At 43.1% G+C, this 13,645-nt stretch overlaps 1 protein-coding gene across 6 annotated transcripts in view; it reads right to left on the bottom strand.

Annotated features, from left to right (window-relative positions):
• Positions 1–13,645, bottom strand: part of CELF2 (CUGBP Elav-like family member 2) — a 309,637-nt gene that overhangs the window by 112,045 nt on the left and 183,947 nt on the right. For 5 of the 6 annotated variants that reach the window (XM_089906516.1, XM_022580273.3, XM_030761776.2 and 2 more), the window contains exon 3: positions 5,646–5,728. The exons of the other annotated variant lie outside the window; for it this stretch is intronic. In XM_089906516.1, the coding sequence (XP_089762642.1) occupies positions 5,646–5,728 (83 nt within the window). The remainder of the gene's footprint in view (positions 1–5,645; positions 5,729–13,645) is intronic. 6 annotated transcript variants of the gene reach the window in all.

Below are 13,645 nucleotides of genomic sequence, written 5' to 3' on the forward strand. Positions count from 1 at the left end.
GTACGTAATATATAGATCTCTATACGTGAAACAAACTATCATTATATACACATGGAATCACAAATCTACATGTATCTTACATTTTGGAGCGTTTGGGCAAAATGATCATTTTTGGAATAAAGCTTGACTCCTCTACAAGTATTTTATTCAACTAACTCACTCAGGCATTAAATAACCAAGAGTTATTTATTAAACATCAAACATACATAAGCACACTGGCTGGCTTTGTTTTTTGAAGATTTAGTTATAAATATCACGGTAGCTACTGTAGTCCCCAGTACGTAGGATGGTGCCTGGCAAACCATAAAAATGCAATAAATATTTGCCGAATGAAGGTATGAATATCTGTATGTCCTACACGGCACGTGAGTCTGAGGACTCAAATCTGTTTGGAACGATGCTTTGACTTTTATTTTTCCTAACAATCTTTAAAATTTTTTTAATGATTTAAAAAAATTTTTCATTTGATTAAAAAAATTGAAGTATAGTTGATTTACAATGTTAAGGGAGGGAAGGACTGGGAGTTTGGGATTAGCAGAGGTAAACTATTATATATAGGATGGATAAACAACAAGGTCCTACTGTCCAGCACAGGGAACTATATTCAATATCCTGTGATAAACCATAATGAAGAAGAATATGAAAAGAAGAATGTCGGGCTTCCCTGGTGGTGCAGTGGCTGAGAGTCCGCCTGCCGATGCAGGGGACGCGGGTTCGTGCCCCGGTCCGGGAAGATCCCGCATGCCGCGGAGCGGCTGGGCTCGTGAGCCATGGCCGCTGAGCCTGCGCGTCCAGAGCCTGTGCTCTGCAACGGGAGAGGCCACAACAGTGAGAGGCCCGCGTACCGCAAAAGAAAAAAAAAAAAATGAAGAATGTCTATATGGGTATAACTGAGTCACTCTGTTGTACAGTAGAGATGGGCACAACACTGTAAATCAACTAACAATTTTAAATAAAAGGAGCCTGAGGAAAAACACTTCGCTTTGATTCAAATGGGATGGTTCGGGGGAAATTTCCATGACATGAAGAGATGGGGTTTGAGAGATTTTTATGACAGAAATAATAATGATGATGATAATGATAAAATAATCATCATGGCTCTGAGAGCAAAGGCATTAAATACATATTAATAATCAGAAGAGGTGGTTCAGAGTAAATGAGTACCTCAAAAAGCATTACAATGGGCAAACTGCATTTGGTCCCAATGAGAGCCTTTGCTGTTCTGCTGAAAGAAATTAAGCCCTAGCATTCCTCTCTTAGAGGACACAGGTGAACCATTCCATGGAGAGTTGTGTTAAAGGCTGCCGGGGAGGACTGCCGACCCACACAGGGCCAGCCAGGAAGGGGGTCATTCACGTCATGTGGGTGAACACACGTGGCCCAAGAGGCCATTTTATTTACAGCTTCTTCCTGCTGGATCAGGCCCATTTGTCTTTATCTCTCAAGTCTGTGTGTCGTTCCCATCTGCCACTGCTAACACGGAGTGCTCTAAACAAATGTGCTCTTAGGGCTGTAACTCCTTAATATAAAGTGCATTTAATAAAACTGGTAGTGACTCTAAAAAGAAAGGAGGAAGGCAGACTCGGAGAAAATGGCTGGAAGAAATTTGCAGTTAATATTTTACAAGACATTTGGATTCTGATTCCTCCTTGCTGTTAAAGTTTAAGAGCTTTTTCAAACCTGTATTCCTCTCTGTTACTACATCCTTAATTAAATTAATTTATACGGTGAATGCTCTAATGATACTGCTGGAGATTTTCAATCAAAAAGCCTTATTGCTAGAGACAATGTGTGTGAAGACCTTGAAAAAAAGAATGGCATAAGGCCTAGTGCTGTCACTGGCACAGGGCTATTTGGCCCTGACATCTGATTACTGAAGAGATCGTGGTAGTTTTCCCGTGCCTTCGCTGAGGTCGTTATTTTATTTTTTAATTAAGCTAAATTAGGTCAGTGAGAACAAAATGAATCTTGCAAGTTGCCTTCACAAGGGTTTTCTCTCTCGGAACCACAGTGGCAGACGATGATGTTTCTACTGAATAATTCTACCAGTGAGGTTGTGCCTGCCTGAAACCCTAAACAAAGGAAGCTATCTCTTAGCCTGATGGGCTACGTCGTCAAAGGACGGGCAATCAAGATTTGTCCAAGAACGCAAATGGCTCAGCTGTGGAGCAAGTCTAACCAGTTGGTAGCAAGGCCAATGGTTCGTCAGGCTCTGCTTTCTGTGCAGACACGGTCACAGACTCACTACGGATCTCAAGGGCGCGTGTGTGACCGTATAGCTTTGCCGCCTGGCACACAGCAGGCACCGATTATCATGAGTGATTTGTTAACCTAATGAAACGTCAGTAATAAATTAGGCGCCGTGCCTAAGATTTGATCTGTTGCATATGTGTCAAACCACTATCTGTAGAGCAGAGCATGATCAAACCAGGGGAAGGGCCTCCCTACCCTCCGAAGCTCATTTCTTGCTCCCTGTGTTGAGCTCCTGAATTTTCTCCCTTAATTTCTAATAGCGTATTTCTAGGATTTATGTTGAGCACTTCGGAGGATGTAAGACCCAGCGTCTTTCTCAGTCACATGGTAAGAGACAGGCTTGAGAAATGCGTCCTTAATGCCTTTGCACTGCTAAGTAAGGCCCAGATGCTTTGCCCTATACCTCACCACAGAAAGGGTCTCTATAATCCATACATGACATGGGAGGAAGGGTGCCTTTATATAAAAATCTGAGAGCAGACACATCCAACTGCATAAATGAACATCCCATCAGGTGTTCTTCCTCTCCCATACTAACCAAGTTCTTTGTTTCTCTCAAGAACGATAGTCTCTCAACATTCACCAAGTTTGGCTGCGTGATGAAAAGTTCCATTATGACAAAACATATCAACTGCAAAAGAAAATTAAATAGGGAAAAAAACCTCCAACCAAACACGCAGCACTATTTGATCTTGTTTTAAACAGAAAGTTGTGGACACTTTAGAAAAAAAGGCAGCAAGTGCATTTTTAATGGATTTTATCCACAGGAGAAATGATTACAACCAGAAAAGCTTTAAAGTGTCAGCTGGTGATGCATTTTTCTTTATCCCTTTTACTTTTATTCAGAAAGAAATTGAAGGCATATGGCAAAGTGCATCATTAATTTCTTATTAATTTCATAATATGGAGGCAACCAGTTAAAATAGTAGTGTTACAACTTTAAATTACCGAACTCACTGGGTATTTAATGAGAGATTTAGCACAGCAGGGGTTCTGTTAAATTAAGTTGTTCCTTCACATCACAGTGGGAAAACAGGTGTATACTGGTTTAGAATTATGGAAATGTTGACTAATTCCAAGGCTTGTAATCAAACAGAAAGGCACCCTGTAATATTTTTTTCCCCAAGAATATGCATTAATCTTTTATCTGGTCCCTTTTCTTCCTGCCCACCAAAGCTCCCAGCTGATAGGAAACCACTTTCATGTTCTTCCTGGAGCTGTTAAGGGTGATGCTGATCAGATAAAGCAATACATAAATGCAAGATGTGGAACTCTGTTCCCATGCGCCTAATTTGAAATGGCAGATGTAGCAGTACTGTGCGCACTGTGAAGGCTAGGAGCTTACAAATCAGACCTGACTTCTCAAAATTTTCATTTAACCCACCTCAGGTAATTGGGCATAGGAAATTGAACTGGATAAAAAGAAAGCCGAAAACAATCCACAAACCATCTTTTCCAACCCCAGATTTCTTGTCCTTAATAATGGGTTTCCAAAATCACCAGCCCTGACTTCTGCATGCAGAATTTTTAAGGCGAAAAAGAGACATGGGCAACATTTTTTTTTTTTAATACAGAAGATGCTATTTGTTTGCTGAGAAAAGGGTCAGAGTAAGATGTCCCAAATGGGAGCAAACCCATCAGTCATTTGTAGGTTTTTCAACATGGCCCATTCATCAGATTACTTCTGGGTTTCTAGGGAGCATCTTCACGTATGAAAATTGCATGTTAAGAGCTATGTCCCTCTCCTAGTGGAGGTGATGAACTCAGATTAACCAAGCTCTGCATTAATTTAAAATAGGATGTGATGTGCCTCTATACACTCTAAATACTAAGTAACAATTTATCATCAAGTAATTTTTTTAAACATTTTGTTTAAAATGGGATTTTGTACACTAATTACTGTAAAGTATTTCTTTCTAAAAGAAGGAATACCAAGTGGGTTTTGGGGTGGATTAGGAGCCTGGGAAATAAAAAAATTTTTTTTTCTACCATTGCCAGTAAATATTTAACTTGGTTGCTTCGTTCAATAATGTAACCTAACGCTGCAACCTCCTAGAATTTACGTTGGAAAAATTCCATTTATACAGAGAATGAAGCTGAAATGATACTTAAAAAATCATTAGGCAAAGCACTTAGACCCAGTAAAATCTCCGTTACTGAAAACCACCTTAAAAGTTTCAGGGAGAAGTAGTTAAATTGAATTGGGAGGGAGAATTCTGGTATCACACTTGCTTTTCTGAACCACTGTCTCTCTGATTTGCTCACACAAAAAGGGGAAAACCAAAGTGGTGTGATTTGAGACCAAGGTTCATAACTTATTACTTTTTTGTTACTACGAAGCTAATGTTTTGAAAACCTTCTACTGACTGTCTTGTCACTAAAATATTACACAATTTTCAATTGCGCTAAGGTGAATTAAACAAATGCTATCTTTTCTGGGGGGTGACAGGGTATCAAATGACTTGTGTACATAGGTTAGCACGACAGATGAATGATAAAAAGTTAGAATTATACGCTGAAAACATTAGGGACATCATGTTATCTTTCTTTTACTATTATCAAACCAGGTTTCAATAAAATCATTAACATAGCACTGATTACCAGAGGTTCTTCACTATCACCTACACAAATCATTATGCTATTAAACTAACTCATCCCTGATATTTGAGTCAACAGGGAAGATATCCCGACAGCACAGAGAAATTTATACCAGCGTACACTAGATAAAACTGTCACAGCCCCCCAGAAATCATGTATTCTGATGAAGCAGCTATAGCCCACATCAGTTCATTTCTAGTGAATGGTACCAAGCATCCAAAAGTACTGGGAAGGAAATGGAAAAAAACTGTAAGCTTTGTATTTTCTGTTCTCTATCGACATGAAGCCGCAAATTGGGCATTAAAACATTGACTTTGTTAACCACCATTGACTGTTTAGAGACCATTAGGAGGTTGAATATTACGGCTGTGCAGGGTACATTTTTGTCCTTTCAAAAGAAAAATCTAAGGACTAAATTTGAAAAGAGGCTCCTGGTGAGTAAAAGCTTTTCCTTTTCCATTTGCTCCTCTCGTGCGTGTGTGTGTGTGGAGTTTCCCCCCGTTTTGAAATTGCAGCCCACCCAGTCCTCTTTTCAGCCACTGCGAGCCAGTGGGGTCACTCCGATTTTCTAACCGGGGGACATACTCTCTGAGAGGTCTTTCTGTCAGCGGTAATGCCAGTGTTTCTTGAGGGGCTGGCCAGCTGCTGCAGGGGGGACGGGAGGTGGGGTCAGCACACCCTCCTCAAAAGCCCAAAGTCATTTTTGGCACTAAGAGCCCATCACTAGAACCTTCAGTTGAAAGGACCATTTTCAAGCAATAAAGTGATTTTGGTACAAAAGTAAACCGACTCACCCCAGGTAAAGTTTTAATATTGTGCAGTGCATTCTGGGCCTCAAGTGCAGCTTTTCTTGTATAAAATGTTACGAAACAACAACCTACAGAGAGAAATGAAAAGGTTTTAGAAATTTCTGTGAATGCTTTGCTTCGATATAATGGAGACTGGGGCGAACGAGTCATCTACTTAAAAGGATGCACAATTTAAAAATAAAGTGCACGGGAACAGTAATAACAGCTCAAGCGTTTACACAGCGCCTTTCATCCTAAATCATATTTATTAGCTTCTCCCCACTTTGGGGAGTCAATTCCGAACTGTGCACCAGCTACGGGGAATCCAGCTGCTCAGGAACGAGGGCGGGAGGTGGCGGGTGGGTTGATAGTGGGACTGGCGGTGCACCCACGGCACCCAGCGAAGTGCTTAATCACAAGCACAATGGCAAAAACTTACATCGACTATCATTTTCTTAAAGAATATCTCCAGAACGTCACCCTTTTAAAACACTTTCTCAACTCCAAGGTTTAGACAGCTGGATGATAAGCTCCCCAGGAGCTGGGATTGTGCTTTATTCTTTTTAACTTCCACCACAGTACATAATGCAAAATTCCATACATGAAACACGCAGTGTTTGTTCGCTGAAATGAAAGACTCTATTTTAACCAGTTGAGAAAGTAAGCTATGATGCAGTGGGCATATGCTGAAACATGTTTGCAGACTCTGTCCCGTATACTAAATACGGCTGTGGTATGTCAACTGGTAACCTCTTGACTCCTCGTTTCTCAGAGCTGATGGGAGTCCAGGCTGAAGGCCCCTCCAAGAGAGACCGGCATGTACCCTCTTCCCACCCAACTCCCTCCACCAAAGAAAATGGTCTTGAAAACTGTTTACATTCCTTCTGCATTCTAAAGGATGGCTGACCCCCTTCTTCAACCTGTATCTAAATACACTGGTTAACATATGTGGTTAGACCAGAGGAAGATACCGGTTAATTATCTATTAATTAGCATATAGTTTCTTAGCACATCAGGCTTAGAAAAAAGGGAAAAAAAATTTGGAAATTAAAAAAAAAAAAAAAAAAAGATGCTGCCTCTGACCTGGGCTGCCTTGGATGAGTTGGGTTGAAAAAAAAAAGCAGAGAGATGCAGTCACCCAGATTGTACATATTTCACCCTGGTCCTTATCCTAATGCTTGGAGAGGTGGAGAGAGCCTTGAGAGGTCCTCAAACGCCAAGTACAGCAAGTGGCATGAGAGAAATTCACAGCACTAAGGCATCAACATTGGCTCTATTCAGGGGAATGACGTAAGTAAGACCAAGAACAGAAGAAACGTGGCACAGCTGGAGAGCCGGAAGTTGGCACCACAAACCATCAAAGGTTCAGAATCATACACGGGCATCTACTTTTCAAAACAAAACTCATTCAAAGGAAGAAAATAAAGTACAAAACCATCCATACAACATTCCAAAATGCGTATGCTTCCTCCTTATCTGGAAAAAGGAAACTTGGACCCTTGTTGTCAAATACTTGGTTTCACTGGAGTCTACTGAGATTAAATATGTAAGACCTCCACCTCCTGGACAAAGGAGAGTATGATCATAGGTCCTCGGCATTTAAAAAACTCCATGCCTCCAAGGATCAGAAACTCTTAAAGTCTATCATTTGCACGATGGAGGGATACGAAAATTATGAAGTGTCTTTAAAGAATCACAGATAGACAGAGTGTTCCTTTTTATATGAGCTTCCCACTTCAGCTATTTGAGTTCTTTGACCAGAGTTCATTTGGCCATACTGCCAGGTGGTAGATTTTTTTCCTGAACTGATCAACTTAATGTGTGATTTCCAGCTTCAATGGCATAACCTAAGCCCAGAAAAGCTATAGGAATTGCTTCAAATCAAGGAATGATTTTAAACAGCAGAGTCAAGTCCCAGCTTCCAGTATCCATCGTAATCACTTTAAGAGGAAGAAAAATTATATTCCCCTAGGCTTGATACAGAAAGAACAGGGAAAGAAAACCATGACGCAAAAGAATATTTAAAAAGAGAATGTATAACTGAATCACTGCTGTACAGCAGAAATTAATACAACATTGTAAATCAACTCTACTTCAGTAAAATTAAAAAGAAAAGAAAAGAGAAACAGGGAAAGACATCATCTCTGTCTTCCAAAAGCTTCTAACAACCAGACTCTGAGTAACTTCTCCTTTCTCTCTCCTGGGCTTATGGGGTTGGCTTCTGGGTAAGAAAGCAATGAGGACGCTCTGAACTTCCACTTCAATATCGAAGCTACAAAATCTGATGCTTTCAAGCAGGTAGATTTTGAGAGTGTGATACTTAAAAAATAGAAGATTTCGGATGCAGTAGAAGTCATAAGTTTGCATGCCTGGAAAGAAGGCAATTAAGGAAGAATGATCTCAGCAGAAGGAAAACAAATGCCAGTCTGGCCATGCTCAGAGCTAAGAAGGAAAAGTTGAGGTCGGCCTAAAAGAACAGTGTAATGACAAGGGGAACGGAAACTGTGAATGACACATGATAAGATAAAAGCAACGAAGAATAAAGATGATGTAAACTGAAGGAATCTTATTGTTGGGCCACTGTGGACCCAACACATAGCGGTCTCAGGAATAAAGAATCCCTTCCTGCCTTAAACACCCAAACAAAATCCCTACCACTTCCCACGGCCTGAAATTCCACTGGGAAGGTGCAGTTCATTTGCTATTTAAGTATTAAAATGCTACCCTTGAGGAAGGTAATAGGTAATTGTTCCTACCTATTTACATCTTGAATTTGGCAACTTCAAGTGTTTCCCTCTTGAACAAGGTTCCTAGTGAACAGAAGGCGGTTTCTGTGCTTGTTTTGTTTTGCTTTGAGAAAGGGCAAGTTTGAAGCTGATGTCTGAGCAGCGTGGGATGGGGGTGAAGAGGGGCAAGAATGCAGCGAGGAGTCTTAATGGACAGAAGGGAGATGGAAAGATATTCCGAATCTCCAACTCTTTCCAATTTCATCCAGGGTCCACTCTGCCTATGCAACCGACGAGGTGAAATCAGGGATTTGTCACTACAGATCCTCTTTGAACTGTGCATAGCTTTGAACTCTTTTACTCTAGTCCCATCTAAACAAAGACCTTGGAAGACCATGCCCCCTGAAGCTCCAGTTCTAGTTGTAATACATAGAAGAGTATCCTGGACACCACTGGTGATACGCCTAAGCCCTCACTGCTCACCGACCCCCAACCCAAAAGCTCAGCTCCATGCTTGGCAAGTGAACTTGGGACCTTTGAAGGAGGTATCCCACCTCCAGGTGGGCAGAGCCCCAAGGCTCAGTGAGTAGAGCTCAGGCTGAATTTCGGCCCCGACTTGTAGCCTCAGCTGGGCACCCTCATGCAATGAAGCACTCGCACCAACATGGGGGATCTGGGGGAATCTCACCCCAAGACTTCTTTTGGTTTCACACATTTGGTTCCTGAATGACTCAGTGGAAAATACCTTACTTCCTCTATACCTGAGTTCCTTTAGCTGCATCACCCCTAAAGCAGTGAATAAAAACCAGGTCTGGGGACTTCCCTGGTGGCGCACTGGTTAAGAATCCGCCTGCCAATGCAGGGGACATGGGTTGGAGCCCTGGTCCAGGAAGATCCCACATGCCGTGGAGCAACTAAGCCCATGTGCCACAACTACTGAGCCTGCTCTCCTCTAGAGCCCACGAGCCACAACTACTGAAGCCTGCGTGCCTAGAGCCCGTGCTCTGCAACAAGAGAAGCCACCACAATGAGAAGCACACGCACTGCAATGAAGAGTAGCCCCCGCTCCTACTTGCCTCAACTAGAGAAAGCCTGTGTGCAGCAACAAAGACGCAATGCAGCCAAAAATAAATAAATAAAATAAATTTATTTTAAAAAGCACACACACAAAAAAACCCCCAGGTCTGCCTACCACTCCCTCCCCCTGAAAAAAAAAAAAAAAAACTACATGGATATATAACCAAAGGGTTTCATTCAGAATAAATTTTTTTTTTTAAACAGTCAAAATTATTCCTGGGCTTCCCTGGTGGCGCAGTGGTTGAGAGTCCACCTGCCGATGCAGGGGACACGGGTTCATGCCCCAGTCCGGGAAGATCCCACATGCCGTGGAGCGGCGAGGCCCGTGAGCCATGGCCGCTGAGCCTGCACGTCCGGAGCCTGCACTCCGCAACGGGAGAGGCCACAGCGGTGAGAGGCCCACGTACCACAAAAAAAAAAAAAAAAAAAAATTCCTTCCCTTTCTTGGCTAAAACTGTCTTGCACTTCATTCAGCATGCATACTAATTGACTTAATAAAAGTAATGTTTCATTAAGTTATCAGAAAATCTGCGGTAGAAATACTCCCAATTTCAACATTCATCTTAGAGTCCGCCATATGTGCTTTTCCCCCGATGGGACATGAGTCTGGACACTTCCAGAGTAAGAATGTGTTTCACAGACTCTTGCTTCTATGAGTACTCTCCCAGCTAAACAACCACAGGCTTTTTTAGTAGTCAATCACTTGATATACTCACTTAAAATCTTAGACTCAGACCTCACACCAGAGGGCCCACATCACAAAGGGGATGGGAACCAGGCAGGAGTGAAAAAAAATAAAAATAAAAAATAAATAAAATAAAATCTTAGACTCATTGACTTGCGGAGATCATTTCAACACAGGAAGGGAGAAATATCACTAACGCTTGCCCTGAGATGGTGCTCATCATGGCAAAAGGCCAGGGAGCGACTCTAGATCCTAGAAAACCCGTGGAGGTGCGACAGGGTTGGAATTTTCTTTCCTGCCTACCGTAACTGGATGGACAGCTGTTAAGGGAACCACCTGGCTTTTAGATTTCCCTGCACCAGCTGTAACTCAGGTCTGAAATTTACCAGGTTCGTTTGCAGGTCAGCTGCACCACCAGATGGCCCAGCAGTCTGATTCGGGGGACAGACCTTCCTCCTCCAACCAGGCTCTGCTTCGAACATCGTGGTAAGGTGGGTGGTTAAACGCCGACAACAGCCCCAGGCACTCTTCAACGGTCAGCGGCTGCGCCGTGCACCCGAGGTGACCACCCCTCCGGTGTCAGCATCGCTCCCAGAATCCACTTTCCCTGCTGCCTGTGGAGTGCAGAGCAAGGCCTGATGCACGTCACAGACGGGAAGCCACCTGCCGGGGGACTCCGGGGATGCGCAGAGCCGAATGCTTCAGCCAGGCTCAGCCCTCCTGCTTTCTGCTCTGTGCAGCTTCACGTTTTTCTGCGCTACCCGTCTTACACAGTCTCCTAAGCACTCGCACCTCACAATTCTTGCCACCTTTATCCCCTGGCTCTGGAGTTTCTGCCAACGGCAGCAGCCAGCTTAGGAAAGACAAACATGATGGCCCAGGCCCAGGTGACTTCGTGGCATCTCACTTTCCAAGAGTTTCAACAATTCGCTGTGTTAATAAGAGCTCTGGATTTCAGAGCCAAAAATAAAAAAAAAATCCATGTGTTGCATGTCTATTTATCAGGCCCATCCCCTTACGCCCCACCACGGCTCTTTAAATTCACAGGTAGAACAGGTTAGGGGGTAGAGCTCGAGAGGTGATTCCAGAACCAAGTATCAGTGTTTCAGGCCCATACGGAGTCTAACGTGCCCACTAGTGATGACTCCTGTTCTGAACCCCAAGAGATGCTGCTGAGGCTACATACTGCAGGCGGTATCACGTGAAAGCTCACGGGCCACTACCCTCTCCCTGTGAATTCATTTTGCGGCTCAACTTTGACCACCTGGCTGACCCCTAGGAAGGCCACTTAAGACAGATCTGTTTGGATGGGAAAGGAGGTCTAGAGAGAAAGGTCCTGGGGTGCAGAGTGCCCACTGTGAAGGCCACCGGTGTGAGGCCTCACTGTGAGCATCTCTGGATGGTCAGGAGGCACCCAGGGTACGCTGGGCCCCAAGGGAACGAGTCAGGGGGCCTGGCAGCTTTTGACGGCCCCGAGTCCCACAAGTTGGCAAGTTCAGCAATCTGGTTGCCCATGTTCAGCTTGTAAAGCAATGTGTCATCAGGATCGTAATTGTGTGATACGATTAGACCATCCTGTACTGTAAGTTGAGAATGGTAATTCTCAGAGACGCCAAGAGCTACCTACTCCAAATAGGGTAGTTGGTGTCTGACTATATTTCCTCACAAATATTTTCTGTGGCCATAAAAAGTTCCCTCAGGTATTCTGCTGGCTTCGCTGAATAATCTGAGACACTGTGATGAGGTTTCTGCTGTTTCCAAAGATAAAGCCTCAAAGAAGACAGGCCAATGGTCTCTCTCTACACACACAAACACACACACACACACACACACACACACACACACACACACACACGTAGGGTATTTAAAGCCATCAAGAAGACACTCAACTTTACTGAAAGACTTTAATTTTAAATGATCAAGTAGACTTATCCTAAAAGAAACCATCTGGATTATCACCAATCTTTTCAAACCACAGCTGTTTCTCTTGGAAAAGCCTAACTTGGAAACTCTTGGTAATAATACTCACAGGGAAAAAAAATGCACCCCTTATGTAGAGATAACCAATTTATATCATGGCCTGTCCTGAGTCAAACAGCACTTAATTTACATTCTTCCGTGTGGAGGGTGGTGTAGACACAGCCCGAGAGAATGGTACCGAGATCAGATTTTAAAATTAGTTCTTCCCTGAAGAAAACTGACACCATACTTGTTCAAGAAACTTCTCTGAGGTTACCAAATTGGGGGGGAAGGAAACTAAGGTTTGATGCTCTGAAGACACCATTTTATAAAAAGACACTTTTAAGTCTTTGGCTCTAAAATATGGACAACATGGTAGTTTTTTACTCTATCTGTGTGTTTGTTTTAAAGAATCCAGGTATGAAGATGGTAGGTCAGTGACTTGAAAGGTTTGCAGTTATTGAAATAGTCACTTGTCCGCTGTGGGGTAGAAATTTCAGATCACATGCCAACAATTACACTCTCAGTGGCACGGGAAGCCAGCCCTACGTATGGCTGGTCTAGTGGAACATTCCTCACTATTCTCCTGGAGCCACCAGCTCCCTCTCCTTGAAAGGTTGCTCCCATAAATGCGAGAAAGGGCCTTTTTGGGAATGTTCTCGTCCTGACTGTTAATACTTTTTCTGATGAAACTCTTCAGTAATATCTTAATATGGGAAATTGTGGAACGTTTTCTGAAATACAAACAACTAGACAACTTGAGGATAGAGGAGAGGAGGTGAAAAAATGATTTCCCACAGTGCTGTGGCCAAGCTGGTAAACTAAAAAGTACTTCAGGTTCGGAGCTTCTGGTGTTGTGTACGTGGACACCTGTCTCCCCAAGTCAACTCTGTCCCTGGGGTATAAAGAGGGGTCCACCCACGTCCTCAAGGTCACTCAACATCTTGTACAAGAAATCTGCATCACTGTCAAAACCTACACAAATAAACATTTGAAAACAATCACAGAAAAATCATGTGCTGGTTGAACCCTGTACGTACTTCTTTAAAAAAAAAAAAAAAAAAAGGGAATAACCCCGGCAGAGAGATTCAGTTCAAGCTGTATTTGAATTCAAGACAGCAACAGGGTCACCATGGTGTAAACTGAAAATTCCTTTAAAGGCTGCCTTCGAATTCTAAGGGGCCGTCAGATCAAGAGACCAAGGCCCTGCGAGGCTAAATGACTGAACCTGCTACGGTTTTTCTTCTTTCTGTGAATGAAGCTCTCTTTTGTCTACACATTTGCAAGCAAAGCAAGTGCCTCCTTTACACAAGTCCAACTGCAGTTGGGATCTTGGCTTCGTGTCGAGTCAGTCGCACAGTTTAAGTCAAAAGAGGACGGGACTTCTCATCGCTGCTTCCCCTTACCATCTGTTTTCTCCCCCAAACTCAGCCACCATGTAGAGAATTTCATGCTTCTTTGAAGGTTGTTGACCTCAGTGGTGCACTCTGTGCTCAAGTGAAGCTCCCACATGCTAAGTAAGGTTTTGACTATCAACCATGGGCTTACCCACTGCCAAG

Source organism: Delphinapterus leucas, chromosome 2 (genome assembly GCF_059928025.1).
Source record: "Delphinapterus leucas isolate spDelLeu-1000000601 "Yukka" chromosome 2, BTC_Dleu_Yukka2, whole genome shotgun sequence".
Classification (NCBI taxonomy): domain Eukaryota; kingdom Metazoa; phylum Chordata; class Mammalia; order Artiodactyla; family Monodontidae; genus Delphinapterus; species Delphinapterus leucas.